The sequence below is a fragment of the Ambystoma mexicanum genome, chromosome 5p, assembly GCF_040938575.1.
Source record: "Ambystoma mexicanum isolate Mex_15411 chromosome 5p, UKY_AmexF1_1, whole genome shotgun sequence".
In the NCBI taxonomy this organism is placed as follows: Eukaryota; Metazoa; Chordata; class Amphibia; order Caudata; family Ambystomatidae; genus Ambystoma; species Ambystoma mexicanum.
In genome coordinates this window covers 132,026,273-132,047,395 of record NC_090930.1, presented here as the reverse complement: position 1 = coordinate 132,047,395, position 21,123 = coordinate 132,026,273, and the positions used below count along the sequence as shown (strand labels likewise).

The window sequence follows — 21,123 nt, the reverse complement described above, 5'->3', positions numbered from 1 at the left end:
GCCAAAACTCGATCAGGGGGGACGGAGACGTGCCCCCTCGAACAGTCCCCGGGGCAATAGAATTGCCCCGACCAGTACGTCCACAATGTGATGGTTTGTATTGGTTTCTGTTCATAATTTGGGACTAGTAAAGACAATGGTGACTTTACATGCCCTGGGAGACAGTAGTCAGTCCCAGGGTATGGAGTCTATGTTTGGGGGTCACTATGACACTCCTGGGTTACTGCACTGAGGGTGCTGTGTAACCCACATACCAAAAACACATGAAGCCCTATGGGGTAAAGGACCCCATAGCCCATAAAACACATTCAAAGTCAAAGGAACATCTCAAATCATGTCTAAGAGTGGGAGTACAAGAGCCTCGCTCTTAGCAGGAGAGAAAAAAATAAACCCCAAAAATCCAGCAAAGCTGCTGGGGGACTCACTTGGTTTGGGAAATTAGCCTTAACAGAGAATTCTCCCTAACAAGGAGCGCGCCCGTTGTATTGTTGTTGGAATCCAAAAGACTTGTTTGCATGCACTGCACGAGAAACCCTAAGAGGTCAAGAGGGATATTTCCAGAAACTAGGTTGGCCGGGGGCCGTGCACCAGTCAGCATAAGCCAAGCAAGTGGGAGTGTAAAAAAAAAAGGTCTATGGGCTACGTTTGTGTTTGTTAGTGGTAGGGGGCCAGTTGGAATGATAGCTCAAGTTTGGACCGAGGACAAGGTTTGGACCGAGGACAAACATGAGTTATGTATGACATTCTAAAGGGAACCTTTTTATCTTCTTAGAACAGGGTACCTCCACTGTAGCAATAGGGTGAGGTGAACTTTGAAACCTGTCCAGTTGACCGAATCCTCTTTCTGACCTACCACACTCTCCCCACCCCCTTTTTGCCCCTCCCTGAAGCTACTCGCAAACCAAAATCTGGATACCATCATCTCTCCCCGTCCACATTTGCAACCACGTCGCATTCAGAAAGGCCCTCAAAACCTGGCTTTTTCCTTCCTCTTCTTGTATCCCTCCTCCACACTATACTTTAATTGCTCCTCGCACATAAGTACTGGCTCAGACCCAAGAAATACACCACCAATTTGACACTACATCGGGTTCCAGCAGCGTTCGCAGCGGCACACTGTGATAAACTCGCCCCTTTGCACTCCCACAGACAATGAAACATCAATCCACCCCAAACAGCTACCTCCGGTCCTCCAACTCTCTAAATGATGCACTCTGGTTATCGAAAACCACCCAACATCTGATTGTACCTTGAATTTTGCCATTAAAAAGTGTCAAGACAGAATGCTTGATTAGACAGACGACTAGAGGCAGCAACTGTGCGCCTAGTTTGATATGGGGACAGGACATGTAAGGCACTCGGTTGGATTGACCCGGCACATAATCAAGGGGCTTACCCGAGCACTCGGAACGCTTAACCAATAGGTTTTCTCTGGAGGTGCAGAGAAAGTACGACAGTTCAACTGGGGTATAGGACCCGGTACACACTTAGATGGCTATTGAGGATTGAAATGGTAATGCACTAAAAGGCTCCAGTGAGGCATAAAACACGACGCACTTAGATGGTTTTCCCTTTGGGAACGGGAAATGATACTATTGGTCTTACTGCATAGTTGGCAATGTCTATTTAATTTGTCTATCGCACTCAAAGAATGCCATTAGCCAGGTCCTTCCCAATGGTAGTATGCTAACCCCACCAGAAGATGTACAAGAACCACCAGCAAATCGCCCATTGAAGATAAACTCTGAGCTTAAGGGATGTATAAACGCACCACGTCTGTGGACACATGTCGCAGACACGGCTCCCCATCCATGCACTCTAGAATGCAGCTACGGTTATGTCAAATTCGGTTAAGCTGCTCACATAGTCTCACGCACCGAAACCCCTGATGTACCTCAACACCTCTGCCATTAGTATACAGCAGTAACCTACGACAACTTGTTATATAAATGACTACGATACAATAAAAGAACACAGTGTAGCAGCAACTTCAAAAGAACAGGCAATTATAATTTTATAAAACACTGCTTTTGAGGCCATCACAGATAGTGGATTAGATAATAAAGGTATTAAAAATGGTGATTAGCAGTGAGCAGATGTACACGTCATGTAGCAATATATTCTGAAATAAAGTGCTAAATCTTACATCATTTAAAACACCTTTCATATCAAAACAAAATCTACAATGGTAATGATTGGTTGTTCTTTGTACTATAAAGTGAGCTTTCTATAGGGGGTCTGTCAAAGGGTGGTAAGACTATTAAGGAGAAACTAGGAGCGGAGTCTCTTGGATCACTGCCACCAATTTTGAAATTTTCAGACAAAATGTTGTTGGTCTCAGGCAAACGTTTCGAAGGAGTACATTAGATTTCCAAGATGTTGAGTGTGTAGAACAATTGAAGTAAAATAGATTGCCCAACACTGCTACATAGCAAACAGATGGCTGTGGATGTTTAGAACTGCTGAGGGTGGTATGATTAAAAAGCAGAAAGACACCCACACGCAGCACTGTGTACATTTCCAAACAAGGTAAGCAAAACTTAGTCATTGGAGGTAAGGCTAGTTGTGCCAGATAGCTGGACGCTAATATTAATTTTATTTTCAGGGACCATTATAAAACGAAATGTTAATGGCCACCATTTTTCAAAAACAACGTAAAACCAAACAAAAAAAGTTCAGCAATGAAAATATTTTATGTGCACATCAGTGTCTGTAGTCTACTCTATAAAGCAGGATGGCAGCCACATAACCATGTTCCACAGCTGTCTCCATCCCTACAGCACAAACTGGATTCATGGCTTGCTTTGTCAGAGAGCTTAATGGATTGAACCGAGACAGTCCAAAAAAGTTAACCAGCGGGCTGATCAAAGCACATGAACAGTTGAAAGCAGCAGAGACAGACTGTCAGAAGTTCAAAAGGTGGCATGTATGTAAAACAAAACAGAAAAGAGTAAGGAGTAATTGAGGTCCCTGCGCACAAGGAATATGATTGAGCAATTCTTCCAAAATTGTTGATGAAACTCTGGAGTGGGACTGGCTGTTGTAAAAGGAAAAAGTACCGGATAAAGGGTTGTGTTTGTGTAAAGGGGGAAAATAAAACCGGGCAATATTTAGTGACTTTCAAATGGCTAACTGGAGAAGGCAAGAAAAAAAAAAAAAGTCAACTTACAGCTTCAATTTCCTCCTCTTCCTCGTCGATGGTAGAGACAGTGACAGAGCTGAACTTGCCCATGTCTTTGGTCCGTTTGGTCATCATAACCTAGTAGAAAAAAACAATGTTAGGAAACGTTAAGAGCAGCCATGCTACAAATCACACAGACCTTCATGCCAAAGTGCTGCCTGAAGTCTATTATGTGAGCAGAATTCCTCCAGTTTCGGGTAAAATGTTAACCCAAGAATTAGTGTAGCAACAAGGCTGGGGTGGCAGAGTCACAGCTACAAAGACACGTTGAGGAACACTGGTAATCATTTAATTTTAGAAATGTTCAAAGTAAAAATCCAGACTGAAGTTGGAGCCCAGGATGATCCAGATGACGTTTTGATTTTTGTTTTGTAAAACACACGGCTAAATTAATCTAACAAATAAAAAAAAACCTTTTTTTTTAACTTCAAGCAATGCTCCAATTCGTCAAGTGAGGGTGTTGGGTGTAAACGGCAACTCTGGTTTCTTACTCCCAACACTACATGGATGCCTAGAACATGCTTACAGCAAGGGTACACTGTAAAATAGGAACAATATCTGGGTTTATAATCATTTAGCAAATAGCAATCTTTGTACATAGCCTCAAAGCAGAAGGAAAGCACTACGGTTACAACCATTTTCAGAAGCGAATCTGGACTGAACTTGTGTCCACCTGTATCACAGCGTCCCAACACCGAAACATGTAGGGTTTTACCATTCCAAGAGAACACCAAAATAAGTTCAGCATCAGCCAGGATGACAATTGCTGCTTGCAGGTTTCTATGTTCAACATAGATTACGTTGGACTATGCTGTGAACCAGAAGAAGGACCCCGACTACGTTGGGTCATAGTTAAAGATATTTATGAATAATAAAAGCAAAATGCCTAACTAGCCCAATCTTAATGGGGGAAGCTCCCTACCTAGCAAAGCCAAAACTAAGGGTGCACATCAAGTCCAAAGTAAACGTTTTCTGTTCGAATGCCGACCACTAACAGGCCCAACCACTTTAGAAAACACCTAACAAAAAGGGAAAAGGGGAGGCCTCAATAGCCTCAGTGTGGGCTTTAGCCTGGCCCATCTTGGAGTAGACTTGCTTCTTGAAATCGACAATGGTATAGTTTTCACAATCTTCAGAATCTCTTGGTAGAAATTATAATTATTCTCTGTATGGGTTTCACTCTCCCCTTTGATAAAGAAAACTTTCTTCTCATCCTTTTCTCAGGTTTTATTTCAAATGTCAAAATGCCCAAATCCCTTCAGGATATCTTGACAAGACACTTCTCCGTCTCCCACCTCCATAGCACTGCGACTTCCCGAAGTCCTGTGGTTCTCTGGTAGGTGTCTTTCTATCAGAATTGCAATATTTAACTTAGGGCGTCTATTCGCTCAGGTATTTTTCATTTGCTAGCCTCGCTGCAGAGCATTCACCTTCCGTTTCCTTTCTAAATCCATCAGTCTTCAATAGCCTGGTTGGCTATTCCAGCCATGGCATACTGTAGCCCTTGGCCCCACGGGGCCCAGATAGGAGGGGGTATGTGCTTGTCCTCCAAGGGAGCACCTAGAAATAAAAACACAGACATCAGAGTAATAAAAAGTACTTTATTAAATATGTAGGTTAGGTTTTTATTTTTTTATGTGTGTTCAATATGTTTGGCTTTGGGTGAAACCATCCAGCCCAACAAGGGGCTGGATGGAATGTTAATAAAGAAAGGAAAGGAAAACAAAAAGGAATAGAACTCCCCTGCCCAAGAATGGCCTGGGCAGCGGAGAAAAGAATCCCGAGAGGATTGAAGAAAAGAGAGAGTTAGAAAAAGACAGAAAAGGACCGGAAGAAAGAAGAAAAAGACAGCAGAGAAGGAGAAAAAGACTTACCTGGGGGCCGCTGCCTCAAGCAGCTTCCCAGGCATCAGAGCGTGGTGGCCATGAGTTGAGACCCCCGAAGAGTAAGCCAGGATGGGCAAAACTGCTTATGCTAGGGGAGATGAGCCACCCCATGGCCATTGCACATGTCGGCTAACAGGGTCCCACACAGAAGATTTCAAAAGGGCCGTGGGCGCGGCAGTGATTGTGGGTGGCCCACACTCCATCGAGGCCACCAAGCACAACGAAAGAGGATGTAGAGAGCAGCAGTCATGGTGGGGGGGAGGGATGCCCCACTTGCATAGGGGGCCACCCAGAAGACCAGCAGAGTGCTGTTGGCCCCATGTGGTGACAGGGACACCCTGAAGAAAGAAGAGGGGATAGCCCTCCTACCCTCCCAAACCTCCCATCAGTCATCAGGGGACAGGCCCACAGTTAGCCCTTACTCCAGTAAACCAGGCCTCAGTGTGTAGTCACCAAAGACAACCCTTGAAGGTACAGTTTGATTGATATTTTATTTCTATCACGCTCGTACACAAGTGTTTCAGAGCGCGACAAGGCAAGGGAGGGGAACAGGGGAGAACGAAACAGCGATCTTAATAGGCCCAGTGACATTGAGAGCGTGCAAGTGCATGGGAGAGGGGGTGGGGGGGGGGACTGCATGGAAGGGGGAGAGGTGGAAAGTGCGAAGCAGAGGAGAAACAGATAAATAAGAATAAATAATAAAGGCAACAAACAGTGGTAATGCAGCCAGCAATTTGCAAGTGCTAGGTTTAAGGCAGCAGACAGGGTAGGTCTGATAAGTGCAGGAAGAAAAAGGGGGGCTGTATGGGTACAGATACAGACCCCAGTGCAAGGGGTGGCCCGGAGGCAGTGCGGGAGGGTGGCAGGATGAGCAGGTACCTGGGCCCAAAAGACAGAGGGTGGCCAGGTGCAGGGTGCCAAGAGAGAACAGATCAGCAGGGGAGAGGGGAAGCGAAGGCAGAAGAAAAGAGGAAGGACTTGAGTTGTTTTCGGAACCAGAGATGGTTCCCCTCAAGTTTTAGAGTGGCAGGGAGGCTGTTCCAGAGGGAGGCCCCAGTCGAAGACCGAGATCTACCCCCAGCTCGTTTCTTAGAAAAACGACTGACCCTGAGTGAGTTGGAGGTAGAGGAGCGAAGAGCTCGAGAGGGGAGGTATTTGCAGAGGGATGGCTGAAGGTATTTTGGACCCAGGCCCCAGAAAACCTTGTGGACAATGCAGAGAGTTTTGAATTTAATCCTTGCATCCACTGGGAGCCAGTGGAGAGATTTCAGAGCTGGAGAGATACGATCCCAGGGCTTGAGGCCAAGGACAAGTCTCGCAGTCCTGTTCTGGATTAGTTGCAGAGGGCGGAGAGTAGAGGCAGGTAGAGGCTGTTACAATAGTCCAAGCTAGAGAGAACCAGAGCTTGAGATACCATGAGCTCCTGGGGGAAGGAGAGGAAAGGCAGAGTACCTCTGAGGAGGTGCAGTCAGAAATTTGACTTTTTAGAGACCTCAGAGATGTGGGCAGAGAAGGAAAGGGTGGAGTCAAAGATGACCCCAAGGTTCTTAGCCTTGCAGGTGGGGGTAGGAGGAGGGCCAAGGAAGGCCGGCAAGAGAGTGAGGGGAAAGGATGGTGAAGGTGTGCCGATGAGGAGGATCTCCGTCTTGCTGGCATTCAGACAAAGATCATTGGCGCCACACCAATCTTGAATGGCAGTTAGGCAATCAGAGATGAGAGAGGGAGATGAGGTGGCAGAGGGCAGCCTGAAAATGAGTGGAGTGTCGTCAGCGTAGCACTGGAAATTTGAGCAGATAATGGCAATGCAGTGGGCGAGAGTTGCCAGGTATTGGTTGAAAAGCCAGGGTGAGAGGTTAGACCCCTGGGGAACACCACAGGTAGAGAGGAAGATAGATGAAAGGAAGGACCCAAGTTGGACCTGGCAGGGTCGATCTGAGAGGAAAGAGGTTAGCCAGGCCAGAGCCTGATCAGTGATACCCAGGTTTTCACGGAGACGGTTGAGCAGGATGGTATGGTTGACCGTGTCGAAGGCAGGAGAGAGATAGAGGATAATGAGGACAGAGGGAATGTTAGAGTCAAGGTTGGTGAGCAGATCTTCACGGATGTTTAGGAGAGCCGTTTCCGTGCTTCTGGCAGCCCTGAAGCCAGACTGGTGGTCATGGAGACAGCCAACAGAATTGGAATGAAGGTTAAGCTGAGAGATGGCCAACTTTTCCAGGAGTTTGCCAAGAAAGGGAGTAATGGAAATTGGGCGATAGTTAGCTGGACAAGAAGGATCAGCTGTGGGTTTCTTGAGAAGAGGATGCACAAAGGAGTGCTTCAGAGGGGAAAGGAAGGATCCAGAGGCAATGGAGTGGTTGCAAAAATCAGCAAGGGCCGGAGCGAGGGTGTCAATGTGGTCCTTGATGGTTTTAGATGAACAGGGATGAACCTGTTTTGAAGAGGCTTTCATAGATCGGACTTGTCTAGCAACCTCGTCAGACAAGAGGAAGGATGATGGGAGGGTGGCCAAAGGAGGGTCAGCAAGCACAGATGGAGAGGGAAGAGGAGGAGTGTGGGTGGAGAGGGTGGACAGGATGTCCTGGGTTTTTTTTAAAAAAAAGTGAGAGGCAAGGGCATTGCAAAGAGCCTGGGAGGCAACAGGAGGGGTAGAGACTGCAGCAGGGTTGGCCAGCTCCTTGCAGATTTTAAAGAGTTCAGCAGAGTTGTTAGATGCCGCAGAGACACGAGCTTGAATATGGACTCCCTTCTTGGTGAGGACAGAGTCAGTATTGCCCTTGTAGCAGGCGACAGGCCAGTTTGTCAGAGGATGAACAGGAAGTCCTCCATTTCCTCTCAGCTGCCCTACACTTACATTTAAGTGTAGCTAGGTCAGAGTCATACCAGGAATTGCACTTGGCTTTGGACTTCAAACGGATCCTCATGACAGGGGCACGAGCATCAAGCGTATCAGAAATTGAAGAGTAGAGCAGAGACAAGGCTGTGTCAGGATGTGAGATAGCCAAAGGTGGAGGGGAGATGGGGGGGCGAGGGGGGAGAGAAAGTGGCGGCAAAAGCCTCAACTGACAGACACTTCATGGGCCGGATGTCCGAGAAGGTAGGTGGCAGTGTTGGGGTAGGCTTGGCTTGGGGGGGGAAGAGAGGGAGAGATGAGAGGAGGGAGTGATCGCTCCAGGAGAGAGGAGTGGCCAGAGGGATGGAGAGGGAGAGGTCAGAGGAGATCAAGACATTGAGTGTGTGCCCTGCAGAGCGAGTCGGGCCAGAGGGGAGGATGGACAGGGAGAGGGAGTCGCAGAGGTCACAGAAGAGTACAGAGGAGGAGCAAGGAGAGTCTAAATGTCATGTTAAGGGGGTGACTGACTGAAGCAATCCCCCACATGGTGACATACTAGAGCTGTCTAGGGATGGGGGAAGTTTCCAGTGGAACTGTGCAGGGTGAGGGAGGTAGAAACTCTTGCTTGGACCAGGGCCGTTTACTGGGGGCCATGTGCCAAATAGCCTCTCTTGCTTTTGCGCACTTCTGGCATCTATTCCAGGCGTGACATACAGTGTTCATATATTTCGCTCTGTTTTAGTGAGGCTGTGTGCCTATTGGTTTCTATTACTTTTTTGCACTTCTGGCGGCTCTTCCAGCGATGACATTCAACGTTCGGACCTTTTCAACCGGTTTTCCCTGGGTCAGGGCTCCTTCCCGCTTCCCTAGGCGTTCGTATGGTTGGCGACTTCGGTCTTTTAAAAGCTGGAGTTTAGTAACGCTCACTGGCATCCTCGTGTTGGGAGTACTCTCCTCCCTCTGGGTTCTCATCTCTTGGGCAAACCCTCTTGCCTCGTGGAGCTCAGCGATCCTTGCTTCGCTCTCCCCCCTGGTCTCGGTGGTAGGGCGCCAAGCCCATCACTGCTTCCCAGTGGTGGCGCCACCAGGGAAGGTTAGTCTCTTCCCGTCCTCGCTTCTGCCCTGATCAGAGCCATTTGGTCTGTCAGGTCGCAGCCTCTAGTTAGCCAGTCGCGCTGCCTGCATCCCACCACTGGCTCTGCATCGTGCTGCCCCTCCAGGGCAAGAGGCTTGCCTCTGCATAGCAAGGACTCTACTCCCTCTGTAGGAGTCTGTCCTCCATTCACAACCCATGCTAATCCTGTATACGTTATACATGGAGTCAGTCTTCTTTGATCATGGCCTACAGATGTGGTTCAGCATTACCTGAAGCCAATCGTGTGAAAGAAGGGTCTTTGTTGTTTAAAGATACAACAGAATAGGTCAAAGGCTTTTCTATCCCATGTATGCTGTGGGATGTATCAACCCACTCATCCAAGCCATGCAACATCCCAGTGCACTGCTGGCAGCAGAAACATAATGGCCACTGGAAAGCATGCCGCTCGCCAGAAATCACCAGAAAATGTGCAGTGAAAACCTGAAAAATAGGCTGCCATCCCCTTTTGCCTATCTTAGTGAGCACAGGAGATCACTGCCTAAAACCACCATTGGGCTACAAAGCAGCCTGAAACCACTTGGAAATAGCAATGATGATTGCAAAAGAAACAGAGCTAGTTTCAAAAATCCGTTTTCTTGATTGTCAAAAATTGCTAAAATCCTGGCTCACAAATCACCTACAAGATCCAACCTCTTTGTTGGGTGTTTCACATTACTCTACTGCAAGAATCCACATCAATACAATGTCAGCAAGACTCATATGCTATCAAGCAAAATCCCCTTTTAAAGATACTGATGGAAAGACAGCTGGCAAAAATGGGTGTAGTACCGTTGCTCACCTCTACCAGAAAGCCGGCGTTTTAAAACTATTTTGGGTAAAGTTGAACATGGAACCCCAAACTATGCCAAAGAAGGGAATCCCATCAAAATGCCATATAGAGTGCCTCACAGTGATTTCATTGTTGAAAGACTTGATTTAAAGATATGTTGCTTATTGTAAGTTTATAAATGTATTTTTTTTTTACAAGGAACTATGTTGCAATTGACCAGAAGGTAATCTGATTTAGTTAAAACTTCAAGAGGCCTTCTTTTCATGAGAACCCTTCACACCTTGGGCCTTCCCACCAACAGGAGAGGATATTGCATTGACATGTAAATCAGGAGAGGAGATTTTCTCTGCAGCCCGGAGGAAGGAACAATGGGGGCTTTGGGATGAATAGGAATATGCTGATTTGGGTGTAACTGGTCCAACAACTGCTCTGGGAGAGACAGGACATGTGACCTCTGAGGCAGCCAGATCCAGAAGGCGGAGACAGACCATTGTGGATTCAGATAGCCCAGGAAATATATGTTTTATAAAATTGCTTATAACAAAGTGTAGCAAGCTGACACAAATGTAAAACTTTGAGATGGTTAAAATGAAAAATTCACTCACAATTTAAGACTAAGCTGGACGCTGTGTGATGTTCTGAGACCAAACCCCAGAATTTATTAATATCGCAGCTGCAGTGTTTTTGCTATGAACATAAGTAATTACAGTAATATGCTCAGAGAGGATATGCATGCATGTATCAAATTGGAGCAGAATGAATATTGGGAAACCCACCAAATGCCCGAAATTTTGTCATTTCTGAACCCAAGCTCGTAGGAACATGGGACTTGAACAGAGACATGCCTTAATTAATCTGTGATGTGTATATGTATTATGAACAAGGGAAATATGTGTTTTGGGAAAAATAGATTTTCTATTGAAAAGCAAAGGGGAGAGATTTCAGTTAAGTCTAACCAAAAGCTGAACCCTTCTCAGCAGGCCTGCAGAATCTAGCAACCTGATTCTCACCTTCAACAGCTGGGCTGTGCTGTTTGCTTTTAGCTAAGAACCCTGTGCTAGAACCCAGATCCAGACCCAGAAAGCAGAGCTGTATCCGGAACCCATCAGATCCAGTCCGAGGGACCGAGCAGACCAGAGGCCGTGCTGTGAGCAGAACCCAGTGACTGAGGTCTGTCCGGTGGCAAGTGAAGTCAAACCCTTGACCAGATCTTTGACGAGGCGCATTCCATTCCAAAGCCTAGGAGTGAGAATCTAGCCTAGAACTGTCCATAACCAATCTCTTAGTTTAAAGTAATCCTCTTCAATCCATTTTAACCTGTTCAGAACTGCATTATAGAATCTTGTGTCCATCCGGTTGATTTCAAATCTGTAAAGCGCATCTGTCATTTCTGAAATCTTGATCCTATTTCTGAAAAATCTACCTTCACAAAAACCTCAGTAACTTTTAAACCGCATGTCCTAGAAGCGAAATGTAACTGTCATTTCAAAGCTAAGATCGTAAGCTTTCCAACAAACCCAAAACAACATTATAGTTTTTCCGTAATCGCGATTTACGCATACAGAAAAATTGCAGCGAATTGCAATTTGGCTCAATTTTATTTTCTGTCAAAATAGCTGTTTCTTGTTCTCAATTGCTGAAATTCGTTTTCAAATTTGATAATCATTCATGAATCATTGCTAGTGTTGACCTGTACCAATCCAAAGTAATTCTCACTAGTGCTGAATCTCTTTTAGTGAATTAAAATCAATTTAGCATATTTTCACTTTCACTGCAATAACATTCAAAAGTATTTTTGCCAGTTTTAAAATCATACCAGTTTCTCTAAGCTTGCTGGGGGAACTGGAATTGAACTGCCTTCTTGATTGTATTCCTGAAACCTGTGTACCCTCATTTCCATCTCTCCATATTGCATAGGGAGGGGGGAGGGAGTGAGTAGTCACAGGGAAAAAAGTAACCATATTATCTTTTGATTGAAATCATATCGAGTCTATTTCTGTGTTGCATTCTTTCCATCATGCATTTCCTTGAACCATAAACGTATTCTCTGCTACCTTATCCTTCCTATTCCTACTGCTTACTGATTAAAGAGATTGCTGAGACTCTAATATTACCCATTGCTGATTATTCATAAGTGTGCTATTTAGATATTTTGTTCATAATTCCTCAAATAAACCTTTTAATTTGCAAAACAAACCTACTTCTTGGCTCAGTGAGGTCGGGGAGATCTAAAGAGAGGGGCATTATATAAGGATTCATCATCCAGATTTAAAGAACTTTGACATAAAAATATATAAATAAGGGCTACCATTGGGCATTCCATACTGAACATTGACTTAGTTGGAGTGCTGAATTGAAGTCACTTACAGATTGGGGGCTCGTTGCGGGACTTCTGGATTAGATCTACCACTTGTGCAGCTTAATACAGTGTGCTAACTAATAGGATACATAAATCCCGTTGGGCTACGACGCTGTGTTACACTGGAAAGGCACCCCTCAAAAGGGAACACTCTCAGGAAACGGTCTGTTTTGCAAAATAACCTAACCTTCTGTAAATCAGGAAGAAATTCAATTTCCAGAATGGCGAAATTGGTAGACATCAAGATAGCTAGAGAGCACCTTTTACATAAGCTATTTGTAAGAGGGTGACTGGACTGAGCAGACCAGAATGTGTGGTTGCAGGCGATCACACAACAGGTCACTGCAACTGGGTTAGATATCTGGAGAGATCAGGGTCCCTTACATGTGGCTCTGAGTGAACTATATATGGCCCCTAAGGCCAAGAATGAGCACAACAAGATTGCCAGGGTAGCGGCATATTTATATTTATATATGGGAGCCATACAGGATAAATGTGCTGAAGGCCAAGATCTGGCAAGTAGGCAACTGATGGCATTAGAGAAGGCCCAATCTGATCTGGAATCTTCTGAGCAGAAGCTGCAGAGGAGCCAGGAGTCAGAAAACGAAAGCAGGCAGTATTTGGTTAAAATCAAAGAGGATATGGGTATCCTGCAACAGGAAAGGGCAGACCAGGATACCAGAATTCTGGCCTTGCACAAGGAGTACCAAGAAGGTTTGGACTCCCTACTGCAGAGCCAGAAAAAGCTGGAGCAACAACTGGATTTCAATAGGGCATGCGCAGAGCAGGTAGTCACCCTGCAAAGCCACCTGGATAGAGAGAAGGCAGAGTGCAACAAATTATTTCTGAAAGACCTGGACACCCAGGCAGAATTTGAGGAAGAGCGCCAGAAAGCTGGTGCCCTTCAAAGGCAAAGGGACAGAGGCAGGCTCTTACTCAGGAAAGGGATACCTTAAGCCAGGAAGTCTGCCACTTAAAAGGAATAATTGAAGAAAATCACTTGGCCCTCCAGGGATTGGATGACCTCCAAAAAGAGCATCAAAACTTGTTAGAGCACACCAGGAGGGTGGAAGATGCTCTGGCAAGAAAGGAGCAGGCCAGTAGGGATGGGACTCAGGAGGTAACCCTCCTGCAGCAAAGACTGGCCCAGTACTCCAGGACAAACCAGGCAGCACAGAGAGAGAATGAGGCTCCCTGTTAGCACAAGGATAGGCTCCAGCAACAGGTAGCCATGCAGGAGAGACTGATAGAGTCTAGTAAGGCCTTGATTGAGGAACTGAAAGCACAGGCTCTTGCATGGCAACAGGGAGCAGGGGCTGAGAGATGAGGTTCGTTGGGAAAGAGAAACACCTGAGCATAACCTCAAGAGCCCTAGTACCAGAGGCCTTCATCTCTCCCAGTCCCTGGACTCTGCCACCCCCCCCCCCCCCCCCCCATGTCCCCTGGCGCACATGGCCCCAGGGCCACGGGGATGACACTATCCAGTCAGAGATATGGGACTCATGGACCAGTACCTCCCAGGCATGGATGGGCAGGCATCTGGGTATGGGCACCCAAGTACTGTGAAGTTTAGTGGGGAACCCCAGGAGCGTAGGCCCACTAAGGGCATACTGAAAACCTCTGACCAGTTAGGTCAGTGGGGAGGGTGGTACCCATCAAATCTTGGTAGCAAGGAGGAATCAGAAGACTCCTCCGAGCGTGACGGGACACAGGAGACTAGGTCCCCACATTCTGCCATCCATTCCCAGGCTCGCAGAATCTGGGAAAACCTGGAAGATCAGACTGGCACCTCTGGGAGCAGAGCTTCTGAGTCAGAGGGTGAATGGACCAGGGTTACCCAAACCAAGAAGGCCAAAAAGGCAAAAAGGGCCTTGCTTAAGGACCCCTTAAAACAGATCAAACCAATAAGGAGCGTCATCACTCCTTATCATAAGAACTCCAAGTATTCTGTTTCGGAACACTTGGAGTTCTTTGGGCAAATGATAGAGAGTTTCCATTTGAAAGACATCAGTAACTGCATTCAGTACGTAAAATGGACATTCTCCCCAGAATACTCCAATTAATTTGCGGGGCTGGGAGGACCAAAACCATTCAAGATGGTACACATATAGGGCGGCCATCTTAAAGCACTTTTCTGTTCATAGAAATCCCCAAGAGGCTCGCAAGGCAGCCTACAATTTGCAATGTGGGGAGGATCAGGCCCCACAAGAATTTGTGCAGGAGTTGAAGCGTGCCTTTGCGCAGACTACCAAAAGGGTGCGCACGGACAGCAGAGAATTTGTCAATACGTTTTTCCATGCCTTTCCCAAATACATCATGACCCAGCTAGTGAGAGATTTTCATGAGAAAAGGTCACTAGACTGGGTCATTGAAAAGGCCACCCGAATCTATGAGGTGCAGAAGCCCATAGAAAATAAAAATAATGCTTAGAAAAACCCCAAACCGACCAGCAACCCTGCTGCTGCCAAGGTGGCAGAGGTAAAGGTTGCCCCCATTTTAGATTTGGAGATGGGTGGGGCCTAAAAACATGCCTGCACAGAATAATTCCAAGCCCAAAAGGCCCTCGGGCGAGTCACAGACAGGGAGTCAAGGAGGTAGTCCCACAAATGGGGTCCCTCACTCCCCTGACTATGTAAGTCGCCGCTACAAGGGGAAACCGACCCATCCTGGGTGGTGTGTGGACTCCAAGCACCTAACCCAGGGAATTTTCCTCCTAAATTCCCCCAGGAGGGCAGAAATTCACCAAATCCTGGGCAGAACTTTTTCCCAAGGTATCCACAAAATGTCCAACCCCAAAATCATCCATCCTTCTTTCCCCACTTCCCCGAACCCAGACAACCTAATCCGGGAGAGGGGAGGCCAAGGGTGGAGGGGTACCCAAATCTTCCCAACCCGGGCTACTACCAGAGAAGGGATAGCTACCCTTCCCGGGATCAGCCCAGGGGAGAAAACAGAACCCGTATCAGCTTGAGTGGGTTTCACAGCTTGAGCACCAGGTCCACAATATGGCACCCCGATCTGGGTCGCATGCTGAGGGCTCAGCAGAACCCTCAGATGAGCATGCCGGCACAGAATGCCCCAAACTCTGGACCTGGTGCTCCAGAACAATGACGGGTGCAGCACCCCGATAACTCACCGGTTCCCAGGGAGGAGGCACAAAGGGAAGGGGGGTGTAAAGCCTTGGAGGAAGCTTCCTTCCCCACTTGTAAACAGCCCCTGGAAACCCAAGAACCGGAAATAAAATCTCCTACCCCTGAAAACCTGCCACCCAAGGATCCAAACAGATCCATTTTGTGGAGGAGGTACAGATCTTCCAATTTGAAGGAGAGGGTTCCTCAGAGGATCCTGGGAAAAGGATCTTCTCCTTCAGAGATGGGGAACTCCTCCCAAAGAAAAATGGGTCCCATGGAATTCAAATTCAGACTGGGTAGATGTGGGGACTGAGATAGCGCCGCCCATCATCCCATCCCAGAACCAACATCCAAATCCCCTGGTTCACATCCATTCTGGTGACTGCCTCCAAAAAAGGGGGGGGGGGGGCAGAACCAGGGGAACTCAAAACTTCTATCTCCAGTTGTCAACTTTTTCTTTCAGCTTCCCAAGACTCCCCACAGAATTCTGCCCAAAGCTCTTCTCTCTCAATGTCCAAAACCAGAAAAATAGCCCACCAGTTGTCCAAAAATGTGCATTATCTGTGCCCCCTTGCGGAGAAGGAGGGAAGATACTATGCCCCGGTACAAGTACAGGGGCAGGGGACAATTTTGGCACTGGTGGACACTGGATCCCAAGCTACCCTTCTGTCCAAAAAGGCCTTTGATGAACTAAATTCAGGAAGGGGGGAGAATTACCAAATTCCTCTCACCTCTCTTCCTGGACAACTTCAGAACTTTGACGGGAAAGACATTCCCGTCGAGGGGACTGCGGATTTGGACATTAAAATTTGGCGACACAAGGTGAAACACCCGGTCATAGTAGTGAATCCAGAGGGCACTCCTTGTTTACTAGGGAATGACCTCCTGAGAAGGTTGTCACCCCTAATAGATTGCGTAAACAAGGTCCTCTGGACCCAGACTAGCCGACCCATAAAATTGAAACAGAGTGTCGACCATGTTAGTTTAAACGGCATATGCCACATGGTTGAACAAAAGTCTGACCAAGTAGAATTTCACTTCCAGAACAACCAAGTTCCAGACGTGACAGTAATAGCAGTAGGACAACAGACTGGTGATGGGGGGAGGGGGCGGAGTCATCTCTATTTCTGAAAATCAACCTTCCTTCCAGTTTAAGGTGGTATTCCACACTGGAAGGAAACACTCTGAAATTCTTTACCAATCCCCAATCAGACATTCCCACTCCTATAGTCCAGAAAGATGAGAAATCAGCTCAGAGCCTGGCTGATATTCAGCAAATTGGCGAGCATTTGCTCATCCCTGTTCAGTTAAATGAAGAGAAGGACTCTGTTCTCGCCCGAGTGTGTGTGAACAACGGTAAGAGCTTCATCAGCGAAGCCATGTTCCGCCAACTCCCAAAAGATCCTGCCATTCCCACATTCAAACTGATAGACAGATGGGAAATGGATCTGGAAACACCCAATTTCAAACATCTCCTGCCAAGCAGGTGTATACTCGAAATCTCCATTGGCAACAAGAGCATAGTCCATAATTGTTGGGTCGTGCGAGACGTCACTGCCGCCTTTTACTTAGGCAGTGACATTCTCAATCGCTTTGCCATTAGTTTGGACCTAATAAACTTCAAAGCTTGGTCCCAATTAGCGGATAATACCATGGGCTTTGATGACCAAGAGAAAGCATTTAGGTCAGCTCAACTGCTGCCTTATGCAGTTGAATTTCAGATTGGAGAGGAAGTCACCATCCCAGAAAGGACCCGACAATTCTCCCTGGAAGTGAAAGTTAAAAGAGGACAAAAATTGAAAAACCCCAATGCTTATATTCATCTAAATGCTTCTCTCCAACAGCAAGGGTTGGGGGTAAACCCAACACCATTAGTCAATGTAGAACATGACACCAGTCCAAAAGAGGTGAATAACAGCGACTTAAAGAGTATCACTCTAGCCGCAGGCACCATTATTGGAATGGCGGTTGATGACCGACATTCAATTGATTTAGGCAATGAACTGTTAGGACCAATCCCCAAGGACTGTTTTGACAGTGACAGTGACAGTGATGACAACACAACCCCAGACAGGATCTTTACCCGGCATGGGGGGGAACTTCCTGGTGTACACTTCCTGCCCTTATGGTTAGGAAGATATGACTTGTGACTTCAGGAGGGACGAGGTGATTTTCCAGGTCCATGAGGGCTGCCTTTCCCACCTGAAGCCATCAGTCCAAATCAGCACTTTGACCAGGGACTTCTCCAGCCAACTGGAGGAGGCCGCTGAGATAGCGAAACCAGAAGTCTTTCCAGGCTTCGGGCAGATGGTTGAAGAGAGTCAACCTAGCTGATGCCTGTGTGACTCTGGAGCAGAAGCAAAAGTTGAAACAGGTTTTCTTGGATTTTCAAGATCTCTTTGCGGTGGACTCTTCCGATTGTGGTTCCCAGCGTTTGTGAAGCAATATTGCTTGCCGCTCACATCAATGGAGTCCCTTACTGAAATCATTAAGAACCTTGAGTTCCGTGGGATAATTCGTCCAGTCCACATCACCTTCAATAATCCGGTGCTGGGGATATTGAAGCCAAACGGCCAGAAGAGACTCTGCGCCGACCTAAGGGAGCTCAACAAACTGGTCCATACTTTGCGATGGCCTCTTCCCTACATTGACCAAGGGCTGGCCCAGATCCAGGGGTCAAAGGTATTCACTGCAATAGACCTGACCAATGGATACTGGACTGTGCCTGTCAGTAGGGAGGACCAATACAAGCTGGCTTTTACGTTTGGGGTCCAGCAGTACACATGGACCTGGACTCCCTTCGGATACACATCAACTCCGGCAATGAATTCAACATTTTTCTACATAAGGCCATGCTCAACCTGGGTGAGAGGGGTAACCTGGCTTATGTAGATGATGTCCTCATCAAAAGTCCAACTGTGGAGGAACAAATAGGGGAGATCTGTTATGTTCTGACACAGTTGAGGGCCGCCGGAGCAAAACTTTCCTTTCAGAAAGCACAGTGGTGTAGAACCAGTGTTAATTTCTTGGGGCATGATATTACTCCTCAGGGTCTCTGTCCCCAGGAAAACAAAGTGGAAGCACTCCAGTAACTGAAGGACCCCCACAACTCCGCAGGAACTAAGGAGCCTCCTTGGACTGACTAATTACAGCAGAAAGTTCATTGAGGGCTACGCAGAGATCACCAGACCCCTGATTCATCTCTTGAAGGGGGGGGGGTTAAGTGGGAATGGGGTCCAGAACAATCTGAGGCAGTAAGACAGCTCAAAAGAAGCCTCTCACAAGCGCCTTGCCTAGCTTACCCTGTCAGAAACAAGGAGTTCTTCTTGGAGACAGGGTTCTCTAATACATGCTTGACTGCAGTATTATACCAAAAGCATGACAAGGTCAATAAAGTAATCTCCTATGCGAGTAAAACTATCCACAGTGGAGGAAAAATTCAACGATTCTGAGAAGGCACTCCTGGCAACGGTGTGGGCATTGACGAATTACCGCCCGTTCATCCAGGGGGAACACATCATAGTGGAGACTCCACACCAGCCTCTGCAATATCTCCAAAGTGAAAGAATCCGGGCCGGAAATGTGAGCAATTCCCGAATTACTTCCTGGATTCTGTCAATGCAAGGCTTTCCTGTGGAGGTCAGATATGGCCAAAACAAGAAGAGTCCCCTCCCGTAAGGTCTGGCTGACTTGCATGATTGTGACAGAGAAAACTGTCTTGATGACAACATGGAGGCATACCTCAATTCCCCATACAAAGTCTTTGAAGACAAGTGTGCGGGAATGCCCACTATGTGGATGGATGCTCTTAGCATGTTGACAACAACGGGGAAAAAGAACTTGTGGCCGGCGTAGGGAATGCATGGGTAAATGAGTCCCCAGAACCCTCCGCTGGGTACAAGATTGGTGCCCGGAGTAGTGAAGTGGCAGAGTTGATGGCTGTGCACCAAGCCATCCTCACTGCTGTCCAACATCAATTCCACAAACTGGTCATAATCACAGATTCGGATTATATATGGAACGGGTTCGTGGAGCACCTGGTTAATTGGAAAACCAGAGGCATGTTATGTGCTAATAACAAACCCTTGAAACATGGGAAATTAATTCAAAATATTGATGATCTGGTCACCTTGAATGGGATGACCATCTACTGGAAAAGGGTCATTCCAAAGTAGAGGAACCAGACAAAACTGGAAATGACTTAGCTGAACAGCTGGCCAAAACCGGGGCCATCCAAGGGGATCTAATTGAGATCGAGTCCCTGTTGGGAGAAATCCAGGTCACTGTTATCACTAGGTCCCAGACAAAATGATCACAATGATCTTGGTGCACAATTGAGTAAGGAGACCCCAGATGCTGATTTGATTACGGCTCAAAAAGGAGATCCAATAATTGGTATGTTTTTTCAACACATTGAGGACCCCAAGAACTTCCCCTGACGGATACCGATTACATTGGGAAAGAGGACCTCAGAGTGTTGATGAAATGCCCAAAAATGTTCCGAATCCAAGACGGTTTGTTGGTAAGGAAATCCCTAGCTGGCCATGATCAGTGGGTGGTTCCTACCTCATTCCGAAGCCTGATGTTAAGCCACGTCCATGATGCGGCCGCAGCCGGTCATAGGGGGTTTCATACAACACTTGAAATCTTAAGAGAGGTTGCATACTGGCCACACATGGGGCAGGACCTCGACCAATACTTGAAGGGGTGTCTTGTGTGTGCACAATTTCAGCCAACATCCCTCACACACTGTGCGCCTCTCCAAAAGAGGGGGGATGACACTGCCATGGTCAGATTTGCAAGTCAACTTTATCAAGCCTGCGATTCGCTCCTCTAGGGGGAATATGTACATGTTGACCGTGACATGCTTATTTACTAAATCGGTGGAATGTCTCCCGGCCCCAAACTGCAAGGCAGGAACAGCAGCTGCCCTGATGATCAATCACATCTTTCTGCGTTTTGGACTACCCCAAAGGATTGAGTCAGACAGAGGTAGCCATTTCACCAGCGAAGTAATGACCAAGATGTGGGAGATACTTGGGGTTAAAAGGAAGCTACATATTGCTTACCGGCCAGCCTCTAGTGGTGCAGTAGAACGTTATAACAAAACCATTGTGAGCATATTAAAAAGAAATTGTGGCATATTCTGGGCCAAGTTGGGATATTCGTTTACCTCTTGTCCTAATGGCCATGAGATCTACCCCTTCATCTGCAAATAAAATGTCACAGTTTGCGTTGATGACTGGACGCAGGATGGTGCTTCCCCAGCATCTGCTTTACATGACCCAAGAACAGACATTGATCAATGCCTCCACAACTCATGAGTATGTTGAAAATTTTAAAAAACACCTTCAACATGCTTTTGCCTATGCTCAGCGAAATCTAGAAAGATCAGCCGACAGCATGAAGACCCACTATGACTTAAAGACAACCAGGAAAGAATACAATGTAGGAGACCGGTCTATCTATACAATTTCCAAAGGAACCAGGCCAAACAGAGAAAATGTCTGCCTACCTGGAAGGGACCTTTTGAAATTGTAGACAAGATCTCACCAGTCGCCTACAAGATCCGCATCCCCAAAGGCAGTTTGGCAGAGGGGGAAGATAAGTGGGTCCATATTAAATCAGCTAAAGTGTTGCCATCCCAGGCACACTCTGCAGCAACTGGAGGAGTCCGCTGGCACCCCAGTGGGGCCACTCCAGATCCATAAAATTCCAATCCCTAAAATATTCCACATATAGTCTATAAAATACAATACTAAAAATACAAATTTATCCTGATTTATAAAATGTATATGTCCGCCCCAC

General features: G+C 46.8%; 1 protein-coding gene across 1 annotated transcript in view; it reads right to left on the bottom strand.

Annotated features, from left to right (window-relative positions):
* STEEP1 (STING1 ER exit protein 1) overlaps positions 1-21,123 on the bottom strand; it is a 186,705-nt gene that overhangs the window by 68,915 nt on the left and 96,667 nt on the right. The window contains exon 5 of the mRNA XM_069612525.1: positions 3,170-3,259. Within this exon, the coding sequence (XP_069468626.1) occupies positions 3,170-3,259 (90 nt within the window). The remainder of the gene's footprint in view (positions 1-3,169; positions 3,260-21,123) is intronic.